Below are 14132 nucleotides of genomic sequence, written 5' to 3' on the forward strand. Positions count from 1 at the left end.
ACCTTCCCCAAGAGCCAGCCCCCTGCCACGCAGATGAGCCACCCACAGCCCTATCCCACTCCCCACTTGGGCCCTCCAATCCCAGGCCCCAAGCCCCACTCACCACCCAGCTGGGCATCAGCCCCAGCCCTGCCCAACTCCTTCCTTCCCACACCAGGAGGGCCTCAATCTCCACCCCCACTGCCAGACTTGCCTGTGGGGAGCTGTTTTCTAGACTGCCTGGCGGCCATGTGCATGTGTATGTACACAGATGCACATGGCACCCCCTGCTGATTGCCCTTCTCCCACTCCCCAGCCCCTTGCAGGCTGAAACCCTGCCAGCCTGCAAGGGGAAACCCACCATTCCCAGTGCTTTTCTCCTTTAAAGGAGAAAATCCAGGGTTTTTTTCCTTAAAATGAGAAAATCCAGGTTTTACCAGATATTTTTTTCCATGGCGAACTGAAAACCTGGATCCCTGGTGATGTTTCTTGTGTTCCCCTTGCTGGATGTGCAGTAGTAGTGATATTCCTTTGAGACTTAGTGACTAAAGAAGTAAAGTTTCCTGATGGGCAAGTACCATGCTCTTGTGTATAAGGGATGGACTGGTCTAGTATGCAGAGGGTAATTGATAAAACAGATAGAGCGAGAGTCCCACACAAGCAACATTCAGCCTGTTTAACATGACTTTGGGTGTGTTAAGTCTATACACGCTAATGGGAATGCCGTTCCCACGTGACAATATTGCACTAAGGAGACTGAAAAAGGCTTCCAAAAATCTCTACTGCAACTGGTAATATAAACTTACTAGTAAGTAAAATAGCTTTAATCTAAATTCACCATTCAGTAGTACCTCCTCTTAAGGCTCTGCTGTACGTTTAAATTTACAGCTGAATAGAAAGCAGCTATGGAGTAGTTTATACCTTTTCGAGCACTAACTTTATAGCTGGTTGGCTCTTTTTGTAACTGGATGGTCACTTTTATCATGTGATAATTACTTTGCACATGTAGCTGGTCTTACTTGCACATGGCTGGTCTAAACTTATTGCACAATGCATATAATGTGTAGCAGGGGCCTTAGTGAATTGCCCAAGGTCACCCAGCAGGTCTCTCCTGGGCCATATTGCCTCTATTTGGCCTTTGGTTCCTAGTTTGCATCATGAATTTAACTGGGAGTTGTGCTTTAAAGATAACAAAATGCAAAATTGGAACCAGGATTTTCTTCCTCTTACCAAATGCTCTTCTCCAGCCTTTTTCCCTCCTCTGCTGAATGAGACGAGTGAGGATTCTACTGTTTTTCAGGGGCTATAGCCCCAGGTGACTTTTGCTGAAACAAATGGATGAACTAAATTACTGCTTTGTGTGTTGGTTCTGAGGAATCCTTTTTTGGCTTGTTTTTTTCCAGCATCACTGCCGAAAGTGTGGGAAAGCAGTATGTGGCAAATGCAGCTCCAAGCGCTCCTCCATACCACTGATGGGATTTGAGTTTGAAGTGCGGGTCTGCGATAGCTGTCATGCCTCTATCACAGATGAGGAGTAAGTCTGAATAGGCCAGCTTGCCTGCGAAGGGTTTGAGATGCAGAGCTCTGCCTATGTGTTGTCTGAGGCAGTAGGTACACAGGGGCTGTTGCAGAATGCCACAAAATGCCTCTTCCTTCAGGAAGCCCGGTCGTCTTCCTTCATAGGTTCATACTGAGGAAAAGACCTAATAGTTCTCCTGTATAGGGCTATAGATGTGGTAGACCTGAACAGCTGTGCCTATTGTGGATGCCTGTCACCAGAAAGATGGGTAAAATGGAGTTCAGAGAAGAACATCAATATGGTTGGGGCAGGAGAATTCACTTAATAAAGAGGTAGTAAGAGGTAAATAGGAACACACAGGTGGCATTCAAAGGCTGGGAGCATATAGATTCCCTTATATCTGAAATTATTCTTGTATAAGATGGAGAATGAAGTGTGTTGCCCGAAGTAGTTCCTGTCTGTTCTCTGCTGAAGCTGAAAAATTGGTTTTTACTACATGACTACAGTTATCATACATGGTCGAAGAAGTATGACAAAAAATGATTACAATGTCAAAGTAAAAACCTCTGGCAGTGGATTTTAGAGCTCTGGTTTCTTACCCTCTGCCTATTTTGAAAGCTTGTCCTGGACTTTGCCTTACTAAAGACTCTCCTGTGGGAATAGATTGCTTTGCCATAGGCTGGTTCAGAAATATGGAAACACTTAAGTCACCTTTTGAGGTGCTAGGAGTTCAACCCATGCTGTTCCAGAAATTCTGGCATTAACCTTTCAAAGGCAGGGGCAGGAGGGGAAGGGTTTCTGTCATAGCTGTGTATTACTTCACCAAAACTATTTCCTTTCCTTTCAATGGCTAAAGCCAGTTCTCCATTTAAGATTTTGCTAGCATATCTGTGTCCAGTAAGGAGCAGGTTTATACCCTTCAAAGAGAGCAAAGCCATCTCCTCTCTCTCGATAACAAGAGACATTGAAAAATCAATGTCTTATGTTACCATTCAAATAATCATTTTCTTCAGCCCTGCAGTCATGGCCTCACTAACTCTTTCTGATGCTTATTTTTTCTGTAGACGGGCACCCACAGCCACTTTCCATAACAGTAAGCACAGCATTGTCCATGTACACTTTGATGCAACCAAGGGATGGCTGTTGACTTCTGGTACAGACAAGGTTATTAAGGTAAGAGTAAGCAAATAGTTCATTCCTCCCTTCTAGCCCTTTTCCCATCCCCCATACTGCTCTCTTATTTTCCATATAGTTTAAGTTCCACGTCTTTGTTCCCCCCTGCCAAAAACAGGAGCTACTCTTGGTCTACACAGTCTCTAGGCTTTCATGATACCTGCTTACTTCCACAGCAGCTCAGGTTCTTTTGGCATACTAGGAGTCACCAATGCTTTTCTGCTGGTGGTTGGTCCACATCTAGGCAAGCAGGGCCACCACACAGTGGAATGGTTCATTTGATCCAAAATGGTCCTTGAGCCTATTTGTATGTCACCTAGGCCACTGACAGATGTTCAGTTAAAGTTGCAATGGGATCTGATCCACCCTGTTGATGCAGGGTGAGCCTGAAATGATCCTAGGCTCTTCCTCCACTGGTAAGTAGCAAGCCTGATGCTTCTGTGGATGGGAGTGCCAGTAGGTTGATTGGCACACCCAGCCCCAGAAGCACTCTAGAGCCTTGAAAGGGCTCTGGTGGCTCCCATGGCTGGGAGCACCAGTCAGTAAATTGGGACTGCTATCCCCAGGAGCACGCTCATAATGAGAAATAGCCACAAAGTTATTATACATTTTGTATAATAATTTTGTGTCCTATTCCCTGTTTTATCGTGCCATTAATTGCATGAACATGTGGCCAGGTTGCTACTTAATATGTGAATAGCTGATTAATTGCATCTCAAGTGTAATGTCTGCTGGGGGACTCAAGTGACTGAAAAACAGTACTGATGCAACATATCCCCTGCCCTCGGAGACTGACTCTGACCTAGCGTCTCTGCTAGGCTAGCAAGGGATGAGTAGACCATATTTCAGGTGAAAACCAGTATTTCAGGTTCTGTGGCTGGGTATTTATTGAGGTAATGAATTCTACACCTAAGTCCATTAATAACTTTGTGCCTTTTCCATGCAAATAAGCACGCTATGATTTCAGGCGTGCTAATAAGGGAATCAGTAGGAAGAAAATGTGATCTGCTAAGACTAACTGGAATTACTGTTTTTATCTAGACTAATTCTGATTTTTGATCAGCGGCCAAAGCAAGTACCATCATTTTACTGAGCTTTGTATTTGGAGCACTGGTACAGTAAGAATTGAGTGGAAATAAAAACTGCTCTAACCAAGCAGTAACCAAGGTATTGGAGAGTTGGAGGAATTGCTGTGAAGCACTGAAAACAGTTTTAAATGGTCAAAATTTCAAGTGAGCTCATAAATTACTGGAGTAGAACATTTTCTCTTCAGCAAACAGCCTCAAAATCTCATTTTAAAACAATTGCCTTTTTAAATCAAATTCCTTCATAGTATTCGAACAATACAGTACAGAGACAGTCATGTTAATTCAAAGTCAGGCAGAAGGCAGGACACAGTTCTAAAAACTTAGTTCCAAAGTACCATTCTGCCCTGTTTTCTACCAGTACAGTACAGTACAGGTTTTCTATGCTCATTCTGAATAACTGTAATGCATCTTTTGTTTTGCATACGCGACTTGAATGTTTGTGGGCAGAAGTCTCAATGTATGTCTATGCTAGGAAAATATGTGGAAATAACTGCTAGAGATTTAGCTTAGATGATGTATACGGTAATCTTTTTCCCTTCCTCCCCTCTTCCTTGTGAAGACCACAGGCTAAAACAACTTGACAGTGTACCTAGTCTAGGAACTGACTTGAGTGTGTTTTTTGTTAGGAAGACACAAGTCTCCACCTATAAACTTTTTAATATTAGAAGGGAGGGTGACATGGGCCAGCTACCTTGAGGGTAAGTGTCAACCTTACCTTTTTTTGCCTGAGGAAGTCCAGTTGTGGTGTACATCAAAGTATCTAATCTTAATGAGTATTTCCTGGGTAAAGATGAGATGGAAGGTGTGTCAAGTTTCAGTGCAGAGCAAGTTAAAATTCTGAGGGAGTTCATAATAAAGGGATGGGAATAATCATTATATTAAAGAGAGAGACCTGTAGATCATAATGTTAATCAGTCATATTGGCAGAAGTGCAGTGTTCTTGACTGTTTTTTCTGAAAGGCCTATTCTGTAGGTCTGTCTTACCCAATTAAAGAATAACAATAGCATACCTTGCATACCTTTGTCTAACTGACATGAATAATGAAAGCTTCCAGAAACGGATATGTTCCTTGTAAAGAAATGAGTCAAAAATTGGTCAAGAACTCTCAGAACTTTGGCTTCCATACTTGACCTAATGCTTCTCTTTAACAGAATAGCATATTGCACTCGTCCAGTATTACATATCACTTTTTTTTCTTAACAGTTATGGGATATGACACCAGTAGTGTCTTGATGATGCATCACTGGAATGTAAAAGTCATTTTTTTCCTGAAGAAACAGATTCCCTAACCCTAATCACGTTGCAGAAGATAAGATCATGCAGTGTGTGCGGCAGATGAAAAAGGAACTAATGCATCTATGATTTTAAGTCCTCTGCTAGATCAAGGCTCAACGTTTGCACAGAGACTCTATTTCAACTTGTTCTCAAAAATATACAAGAAGGTATTTTTTTAACTAACGGTTTGTACAATCTGGCTGCGTTCAGGTGTTTTGAGTTTGTCTGGAAAACCTGTGTGTAGTGCAATTTAGTTTTTGTATTTCGTTATGTCGGGATACAAGCTGCTTGGTGTGGAGGGGTTTCTTGGTTTGAAATGTTTCCAATACCTGCATACTGTATACAAAGCTGTCAAAATTCCACACACACCCCCCAACCTCCCTCACAGAGACTACCTATTTATTTGTGATGGGTTTTGCTAATGTGTTCTCTTGTGAAAGAATTTTGAGTCGGGTCTTATATTTAACAAAAAGGTGCATTGTAAAGGGTTTGAGGGATTATTGCACTTCCAAAAAGGGCTTTCCTGTTTACATGTTTTAGCAAACATCATTCCCAGGTGTGGTGATGGTACTGAGTTTCATTGGCACCTTCCTGTCCTTTTCCCTTGCCACACAAATTGCAAAATGAAGGGAATGCGTTGCTTAGCAACTCCTTTTACAATAGCTGAAATTAATTTTTTTCAGCTCAGTGTTAACAAGAGCATCCATGCCAGTTTTGAATTTGAGTCTGTGCAAACTGGTTCAAATTAAAATACTGGCAGGAGCTTAAAACTGTGGAAGGGCATAAAGTGGGGCCTAAGCAAATTTGTTTGGGCCTGATAAGCTTGCTTTTCCTCAGGAGGCATCATTTTAGTGTTCTGTATTGCTGGAGATTAAATTCACTTCCCCCACTCTTGTTCCCAATCTGGTTACTTATATTTATTTTTAAATGACTGATTTTTCTTTATTGATCTTGTCTGAGGTTGCTGAATTATACTCACATGTCCTGCAGTTGGAATTGGCACTTCCTTTTAAAAATAAAGGCAACTTAAAAACCTGAATTGGTCCAAATGACCTTTTTACAGGGGCATTGTTAAAGTTAATAGGCAAGAAAATTGCCCTCCTTTTTTTAAGAAGGTCCTGTCTGCTAGGTCATCTCTCTGGATTCTTCCAAGTTGGTGCAAATAGCTTCTCTCAAGGCCAATACCATATTTACTTGAATATGAGACAAGGTTCCCCTTTTTCCTCCTTTACCCCCCATTGGCATTGGTGGAAAAAAAGCCCCTTGCCTTATAATTGTGTACAAGGAAATTTCACTAAATACATTGTCTGTCATTAAACTGCTGCCAAAAGCAGCATGTGCCCAGCAATAGAAACCAACTCTGAAGTTGATTAAATGCAGCTAACACTGAGTGACTGTAAAACACATGGCCCAGTGTTAGGCAGACATGCTGATGGGAACTTGCCACAAAAATAGATTAGTACAGCCCATCTGAATAAGACATATGGTAGTACCTATTAAGTGCAGTCCCCCTCACCACCAACTGTTTTTCAAGTCCTACTGAGCCATGGCATTGCATGCCGTTCACCCAGAATCTCTGTGTCACCCCCTCTCGGCCATGTTTAATTTCAAGGTGGTTGTTTTCAAATTTGTTTCTCACTTCTACGTGCTCACTAGGATCTGATGGTAAGGAGAAGGGGAAGGGATTGCCAGGGGGGGGAAAAAGTTAAGGGGAAGCAGAGAGTAAAGGGGCTCCACGACTCCCCTGATTTATTTTCCCTGCTGTAGCAGTGGGAGGGGAACAAACTCAAGGCAAGCCTCCAATAATTAGATTCTATACCTGGAAAATTATAACACATTTATAAAGTTTCTATATATAGAATCTAATTATTGGGGGGGGGCTGTCTTATAATCATTGTCTATTCGAGTAAATACAGTAATAATTTAACATCAAATGGAGGGACCTTGGAAGGTACTGCAGGACCTTCCACATGGGGCTGCTGTTGAGACACTATGACCCAGTCACCAGGATACAAGAAGAAAATGGCTAAACTCGGGTCTGCTGGTAGCTCTGAAGTAATTTGGCCCTGTCTAGACTTCATAGTCTCCCTTTATACTCTGGAGTAATGATACTGAATGACCTTTACTAGTCTAGATTGCAAAGTGCTTTACAAGGGAAGGGCTAAGTAAAGGATTGCAGCCTTGTGAAAATCTACTCGTACCTGGGGTATGCAACTACCTTAACAGGTGAATAGAAAGTGCAATTGGTTTGTAACTTATTGGTCTTTATGGTAAAAGGCAAATGAGTAAATTCTTGTGTGTGGCAGGGAGGATGACTCTTCTTGCTACTATTTACTTTATTTTTTTCATTCATCAATGTATTTACCTCCTACTGAAAGCAGTGCCATCCTGGATTTATTGGTTATGCTATTTAGCATCTGGCTCTCCTAATCAGTGTATGTTAGCATGTATTATCAAAAAATGGGCTAAAGAGATTCTTTCCCAGTTTGAATGGTAATTCTTTTTAAAGTTGGTCTACATCTTGTCATGGCCACCAGCCATTCATGTTCTCCTTTACACTGACTGGTGGTTCATGATCTGGCTTTTGTGACTGAAATTTATTTTTCTTGACAAAGCTATGCAACATCAGTCTGTGGCTTGCCAGCATTCAAACACTTATTGCTTAGCTAAAGTGAAACTCTGCTGCCTTCGGCTCCTCCGTAATACCTCAGGGTAATAATGGACTGCTACCTTTATAGCCTGACTAACTTTGCTGCTGCCCTGGGCAAGCATCTAGTAGGATGGATGAAACATCAGGAAGAACAGGACAATAGTTAAATTGAGGTGTCTAGAAATGTGAAACAGGAGAGACCTGGTGGACAGCTGGTCTGTATTTTTAAGTCAGTGGCATTCTGACAGCTTACAGCAGTTTAAAAAAAAATGTCCTTTTGTTTGATCCCACAGGCTGCATCCCCATGAGCAGAAACATGCAGTTTGTGGCATCTCAAAGCCTTTAGAGGCACCACAAAACGCACGTAGTGCTCATGAATCCATTTGCTGCTCTGCATATTTGTAGTGTGGTGGCAAAATTAGATACCAGGAAATCCTTGCATCTTAAAAAAACTGCAACAGAAAAAAGCAGTGGCTGCAGCATGTGCTGCCAGAAACAAGAGCCTGGCTGGCCAGAGCCACACTCCACCTGCTGGCCAGGCTCCACATGCCCATCTAACCCCTGCTTCTGCTCCCAGAGGCCCGCCAGGACCCAGGTAAGGCTGCTGAGGCAAGCACCTGGGCTGGCCCCAGCCTCCCCTACCCCACCCAGGGCAATTTATGCAAGGGCAGCCCTTGGGACAACTAGCAGCAGCACAAATACATGCCACTGCTATTAGCCCCAGGGAAATGCACAGTCCCGTGCATGGGGATGCACCCATAGTGTCTGGGAATTTCAAATCAGCCAAACAAAAAATTATTCTCTTGAGCCAAAGTATTTGTCCCAGACAAAGTCAGGCTTGATGGAGTCCAAAGAACCACTTGACTATGAGAGGTGACTGTGAGGTAAGAAAAATCTTTCCCCAATCCTGCCAGCTCTGAGGCCCATCCCTGATCATTAGTTTCAGTCCAGTGAATAAGATTTAGGTAGGTGACAGCCCCACAAATAACTTCCTCTGTCTTTTTTTTTTTTTTTTTGGCTTTTAATATACAGGCAGTGACTGTAAGGCCCTTCCACATGCAGTCTACTAACAAGATGAATGGACAGTAGGAGTCATACAAGTGAAAGATCTTCAGGGGGAGAAATTTGCTTCTCGCCATGACACTGATTCTCACCAGAGTTCTATCTCATGTCTCTAGAAGGCTAAAATAGGCCTGTCTAATTTGAGATCATCGTCCTTTATCTTCCACATGGAAGTATAGAAGGATTTGACATTTGCAAAATTAAAAAAAACACAAAAGAGTCCAGCCTTAAGTGTTAGAAGATCAATTTCTTTTGTCCCTTTTGAGCAGCATGGAACCCAGGATTCTGGTTCCTGCCGCATCCTGCTAAAAGCAGTGAAAGAAAAGGAAATGGTACAATCTACAAAAATAAGTTATTTCTTTTTTCCAGTTCCAGGGAGTCTTTGAACAGGGCTGTTACATTGGACAGAGGACTAACGCAGGAAAAAATCCATATTCCAAAGGTAGTTGGATTATGGTGACAAGTTTTTTGTTGTTTGTTTTTGTTTTTCTTCAGTTAGTCCAAAGTTTACTGCTGGGATAGGGGGTTACAGACCATGCTGGCTGCCTTCTTTTTCTGATTTTAAATGTCATAGATTTTCTTATGTCCCTTTTTTGCTATCTCTTTATCCTTCAGGAAATCTAGTCCCCCTATCGTGTTTAAAATCAAATCACTGCACTGTTTACTGCAAATAGAATCCACTGGTATTGTGAAGTGCGACAATAATAAACCAGCACACCTGGACAATTGATTTGAAATGCATACATTCAGAATCGTTAAAGGAAGATATGTCTAAGTGTCTGGGGTTTGGGGAGAGACTTTTTAATGGTAAAAATGAGAAATAATGACAGTGTTAAGGAAAAGAAAATATATGAACTACCAGCAATGATCTTCTGGGGTCATTACTGCTTATACTCTGAGAATGGAAAAAATATCTTCCTTGCTTGGGTCCTTTTTAAAACTGGACTCTGCGTAAGGTCAGCAGACAGTATTACAACGAATATGTGTGCAGTGGTAGCAGGAGGGACTAGATGACCCATGGGGTGCCTTCTACTCCTTTTTTTTCCTCTTATGTGATAAGATGGATGTACTATCTTTCACTGCACAGTTAAAGGGATCCTCAAGGTTTTCAACTTGACACCAGAGCAAGAAAAATAGGTGTCCGCACCAAATGGTGCAATTCTTAGTGGTATAAAATGGGATAATGGTTGGGTACATTAGTCACCCTGTTAAGGTTAAGCTTTAAGGCTGCTTATAGATTTCCAAAAAAAGCACGCCCCCACACTGAGTGCAGTGCATGCCCAGAAGAGGCATTGTGTTATTTTGACCTGGCTCACCCAACATCTATCTATATATATAGATAAGAGGAAGTGCATTAGTTTGACCCAGCTCCCCAGCATCTGTATAGATCAGGTGCTTCAGCGGGGCTTTTATCTAATAGCTGATTAGATAAAAGACTAAAAAGCCTTGATGGGATGTTAGATGGATCCTTCTCTGTGGCACAGACTAGTCCATAAAGAAAAGATTCATGGGGTGGGGGGAGGAACAGTGTAGGAGAGAAGACTTGTAAGGAAATCCCTTTGTTGATGTAAATTTTAAAAAAAAATACCGAGACATGATTTTTATCAGTGTAAGATCTTGGGACTGCTGTAACTATTTTAGAATGCTATGCATGTCTGTTCTCACTGTTTACAAGAGAGCTGTAAGGACCAGAATAAATTATCAAAATAATTTAAATCTCTATTTTGTAGCATGTAGGAACTATAACTGAACAGTGAAAATATATATATAATGTATTAATGCCCTCACCCTCATCCTTTACAGAAGTTTGCATTGACCAGAGTAAACAAATATGTATTCAGTGAAGTTTTCTTAACATATTGTTTTGCATTGAGAATGTTACTATGCCAAAACTACAGTTTTAGGAAGACTGATGTTAGAGTTGGGGGCACTTGGTACCTGTGTGCAGTATTGATTGGAAAAAATGGGCCAAATTTTCTCTTCAAAATCACGTACAGGTTTCCCTCGCCAACTGTTGGGGTTAGGTTCCTGAAAGTTGCTGTGGCTGGTAAAACCAAAGGCTTATAAGAAAAATGGCAGGTGGTGGGCTGATGCGTGGCCACGGAAAACCATGATTACTCAAAATTGTGGTAGCCAAAATGGGATATAGAATATTAAGTGTGGATGCTGAAAGATGTGATTGGCAAAACCGTGGTTGGCGAGGGAAGCCTGTACATGAAAACCTATCAATTTTGTGCATGTCAGAGGAAAACTCCATGTATGTCTACACGTCACAGTATGGTGATGTTGCTGTGGTATCGTGCTTTAGTACTTCCTTTTGGAAGTACTAAAGCGCAGCACAGTATGTGTGGTTACTATGCTGTGCATGTGGTGCATGGTTAGACTTTGCAGCTAACATTGCTGTAGCGGTGCACTATAATGGGGGGAGTGCACCACTACAGTGACATAACTGGCGATCACATATAGAACCGCATGATCACTATGTCGCCATAGTGTGCCATGTGGCACTAGCGCATTGTTACATCCATGGGGCAACGTGTGTCCTAGCTTAAGATCAATAGCTACGATTTTAGTCATTAAGATTCAAAGCGCATTTCTTGGAGGTTTTGTGTAACTGCTTTTTTTTTTTTCTGCCCAGCATTCCCAGCTTAGCTTTTTGCATCATTAACTTAGGTTCTGGAGACGTCATATGCCACAGGCTTCCTGTGCGGTTTTGTTCAAGTCACTTAGTTTAGAACAGTAATAATACTTCTCAGCTTCCAAGAGTTCAGTGAGGATTAAAATATTAAAGATTGAGCAGCTCAGACCAGGACAGTGGTAGCAATCCTATAACTCCTTGAATGGAGTTTGTTGTGCTTGCTTTATACTTGCAAAGATTGTTGAGTCTTCCCCTGCTAAAGCATTAAATTAGTAATGGCCTACCTCTTAAACAGACTCAGTAGTCTGATTAAGTGTTTATCATTTTTTTCACTTTCTGTCCATGAACCATGCAGTTGCTCATCACTAGAGTTAACGATTCAGCAACGTTTCCGAAATTAACATTATGTAACAGTCATAGTTTCCTTGGGTAGGCCTGAAATGCCCACTTGCCTTTTGTCTGAGACTGTTAATAGTTCCTTTCTGTGCCTCTACCAGATAATCATCGCTAAGCAGTCAGGTTGCTGTTACCCAGTTAGTGCAGTATTGGTAAAAATGAACATACAGGTCTCTTCTGCCCAGGTGCAGACCGATTGCCTTATTTGGGGCCGGGAAGGAATTTTATCCCATGGTCAGATTGGTAGAGACAAGATTTTTGCCTTCCTCTGTAGCCGGGGCCATGACACTCTTCCTTGGATCTCTCAAACATATTTTAACAGCCTTTGCAGCAGCTGGATGCTGGCCACCATAGTCTCCCTGCTTTATCTGTGGTATTTTAGGGTGTTTGTCTTGTGGTTGTGTCAGGGTTGACTATGTAGTTTTGCTAATAGGTTGAACAATGGATTTTTGTATCAGATAGTTTGGATAGGAATCATCCTATTTAAAGAGAACTGTATAGCTATAATGGTTATTTAAGAATAGGATGAAATTGTGAGCCACATGTTGGCAAACAATATTTGTCAGACATGTATTTGTGTAATATTTGTGGAATTGGAAGGTTGACTTTTATTGACCAGTTAGTTGATGGCATGATTCATTCTTTCTAGAACGTGACCCTTTTATCACTTTCATTTTACTTTATTCAGTCTTTTTTTTTGTGTTTATCACATTAACCAAATCAGTTTTTTTTTTTTTTTTACTAACTTCATCTTTGGGCATTCCGTTTTGAAAGGGGAGGAGGGAGGAGCCTTATAATTCCTTCTATTCTAGTGAAGCTTTTTTTAAGTCTACATGCCATTTGCAGTTATGAGGGATGTAAAAGAATGAGGTATCACTTTCAGTCCCTCTTTATATCAGCACCAAACTCCAACCAACTTTAATTCAATTTGAGTTTAATAATTTAGGGAATTGTGCTAATTTAACTCTAGTGAATTTATGTCTATGAACATCTGTCCTTACCTTTTCTACCTGCTTGCATGTGTTAATTTTAATAAGAAATTTGGGGTATACAGCCTCACTAGTCTCATCTGACATTCATCTGTTTGTGCTCTTTAAGATGGAATCAAACTGTCTACTTTAAAAGAATGACCTTGGTCACTTGTCATTTAAGTGGTGGATTGTCATTAGTTGCCCTTGGGTAGGGGATGAGTGAATGATGGAGCCAAAATGGTTGGGCCCCAGTCCAGCTGTCAGTTATTAACATAATCCCAAGGCCTTTCACCAAGCGCTGACTGGAAGAAGAGTTGCTGGGGTCCCATTGAACATCCAGGAATTTCTCCTTAATGACATGTGTTGAATTTATTAGTGAATTAAAAACAGCCAAATCTTTCTGCCCAACTTCCCTGTAAATTCTTGTGGGGATACCCAGCAACACAGATTTTGCTGATCTCCAGCTTCTGATTCGGAAAGTGGCATCTTGGTCTTTGAAACAAGCAAGCAACAGCAGCCACTTTGGAGCTGTTTCCTTTGAAGCCAGTGGAAACAATGAATTTAGACAACTCTTAAAAACCAGTTGATATTGGGGAGAAGGAGCTTCTCATTTAGTTTTATCTATGAAGCTCTGCCCTGTATTCAAAAGGCTTTTGAAGAGAAAATTAGTAGCTCTGTTCTTTTTTATTCACCTACCTCTCCAGAAATTAACATGAGCTTGCTGAGGCTCATGCTGTTGGAAATGGTGTCGCCATCTGTGCTGAGGTTTGTTTCTTGAATAGACTTGTGCAGCTTTTGTCTTCCAGTTTTGCTTACACTAGGTATTTATAAAAAGCTAAGTACCTGGCCTTTTCCTGCTGCTGCAAACCACTTCATCTTCAGCTATCCATTTTTTTCAGAATGCGTTGAATCTTACCACAATAGAGAATAGACTTGTCCAAAGTTTTACCTGTAAACACATATGCAACACCCTCCCTTTAGGTCCATAAACCTGAATGGGGGAGACAGTTATGGATTCTGTGCTACTTGAGAAGTATTTCTTGGGTTTAGATGCTTTTCTGTTAACTCCCCCCCCCCCCCCCCCCCGCTCAACTCACACTCACACACTTACTTTCATGGTTAAATTTAGTTGTTTTTTTCCATTACTAAAGAAAATAATCTTCCCTTCTTTTCTGTCTTTAAAATAGTAACAGGGGTTGCCACAAGCATAATTTTTAGTTCCTTGATTTCATAGATTTCATAGACATCAGGGCTGGAAGGGGCCTCGGGAGATCATCGAGTCCAGTCCCCTGTCCAAAGGGCAGGAAGTCAGCTGGGGTCATAGGATCCCAGCAAGCATCCAATTTACTCTTGAAGGTGTTCAATGTAGGTGCTTGAACC

At 41.5% G+C, this 14132-nt stretch overlaps 1 protein-coding gene across 1 annotated transcript in view; it reads left to right on the top strand.

Moving 5' to 3' along the window:
* WDFY2 (WD repeat and FYVE domain containing 2) overlaps positions 1–6070 on the top strand; it is a 104871-nt gene extending 98801 nt beyond the window's left edge. The window contains exons 11-13 of the mRNA XM_019528514.1: positions 1383–1513; positions 2563–2671; positions 4964–6070. Of these exons, the coding sequence (XP_019384059.1) occupies positions 1383–1513; positions 2563–2671; positions 4964–4993 (270 nt within the window). The 3' untranslated portion in view covers positions 4994–6070. The remainder of the gene's footprint in view (positions 1–1382; positions 1514–2562; positions 2672–4963) is intronic.
* Positions 6071–14132: the final 8062 nt, after the last annotated feature.

This window comes from Crocodylus porosus, unplaced genomic scaffold, assembly GCF_001723895.1.
Source record: "Crocodylus porosus isolate Cpor-Errol unplaced genomic scaffold, CroPor_comp1, whole genome shotgun sequence".
NCBI lineage: Eukaryota > Metazoa > Chordata > Crocodylia > Crocodylidae > Crocodylus > Crocodylus porosus.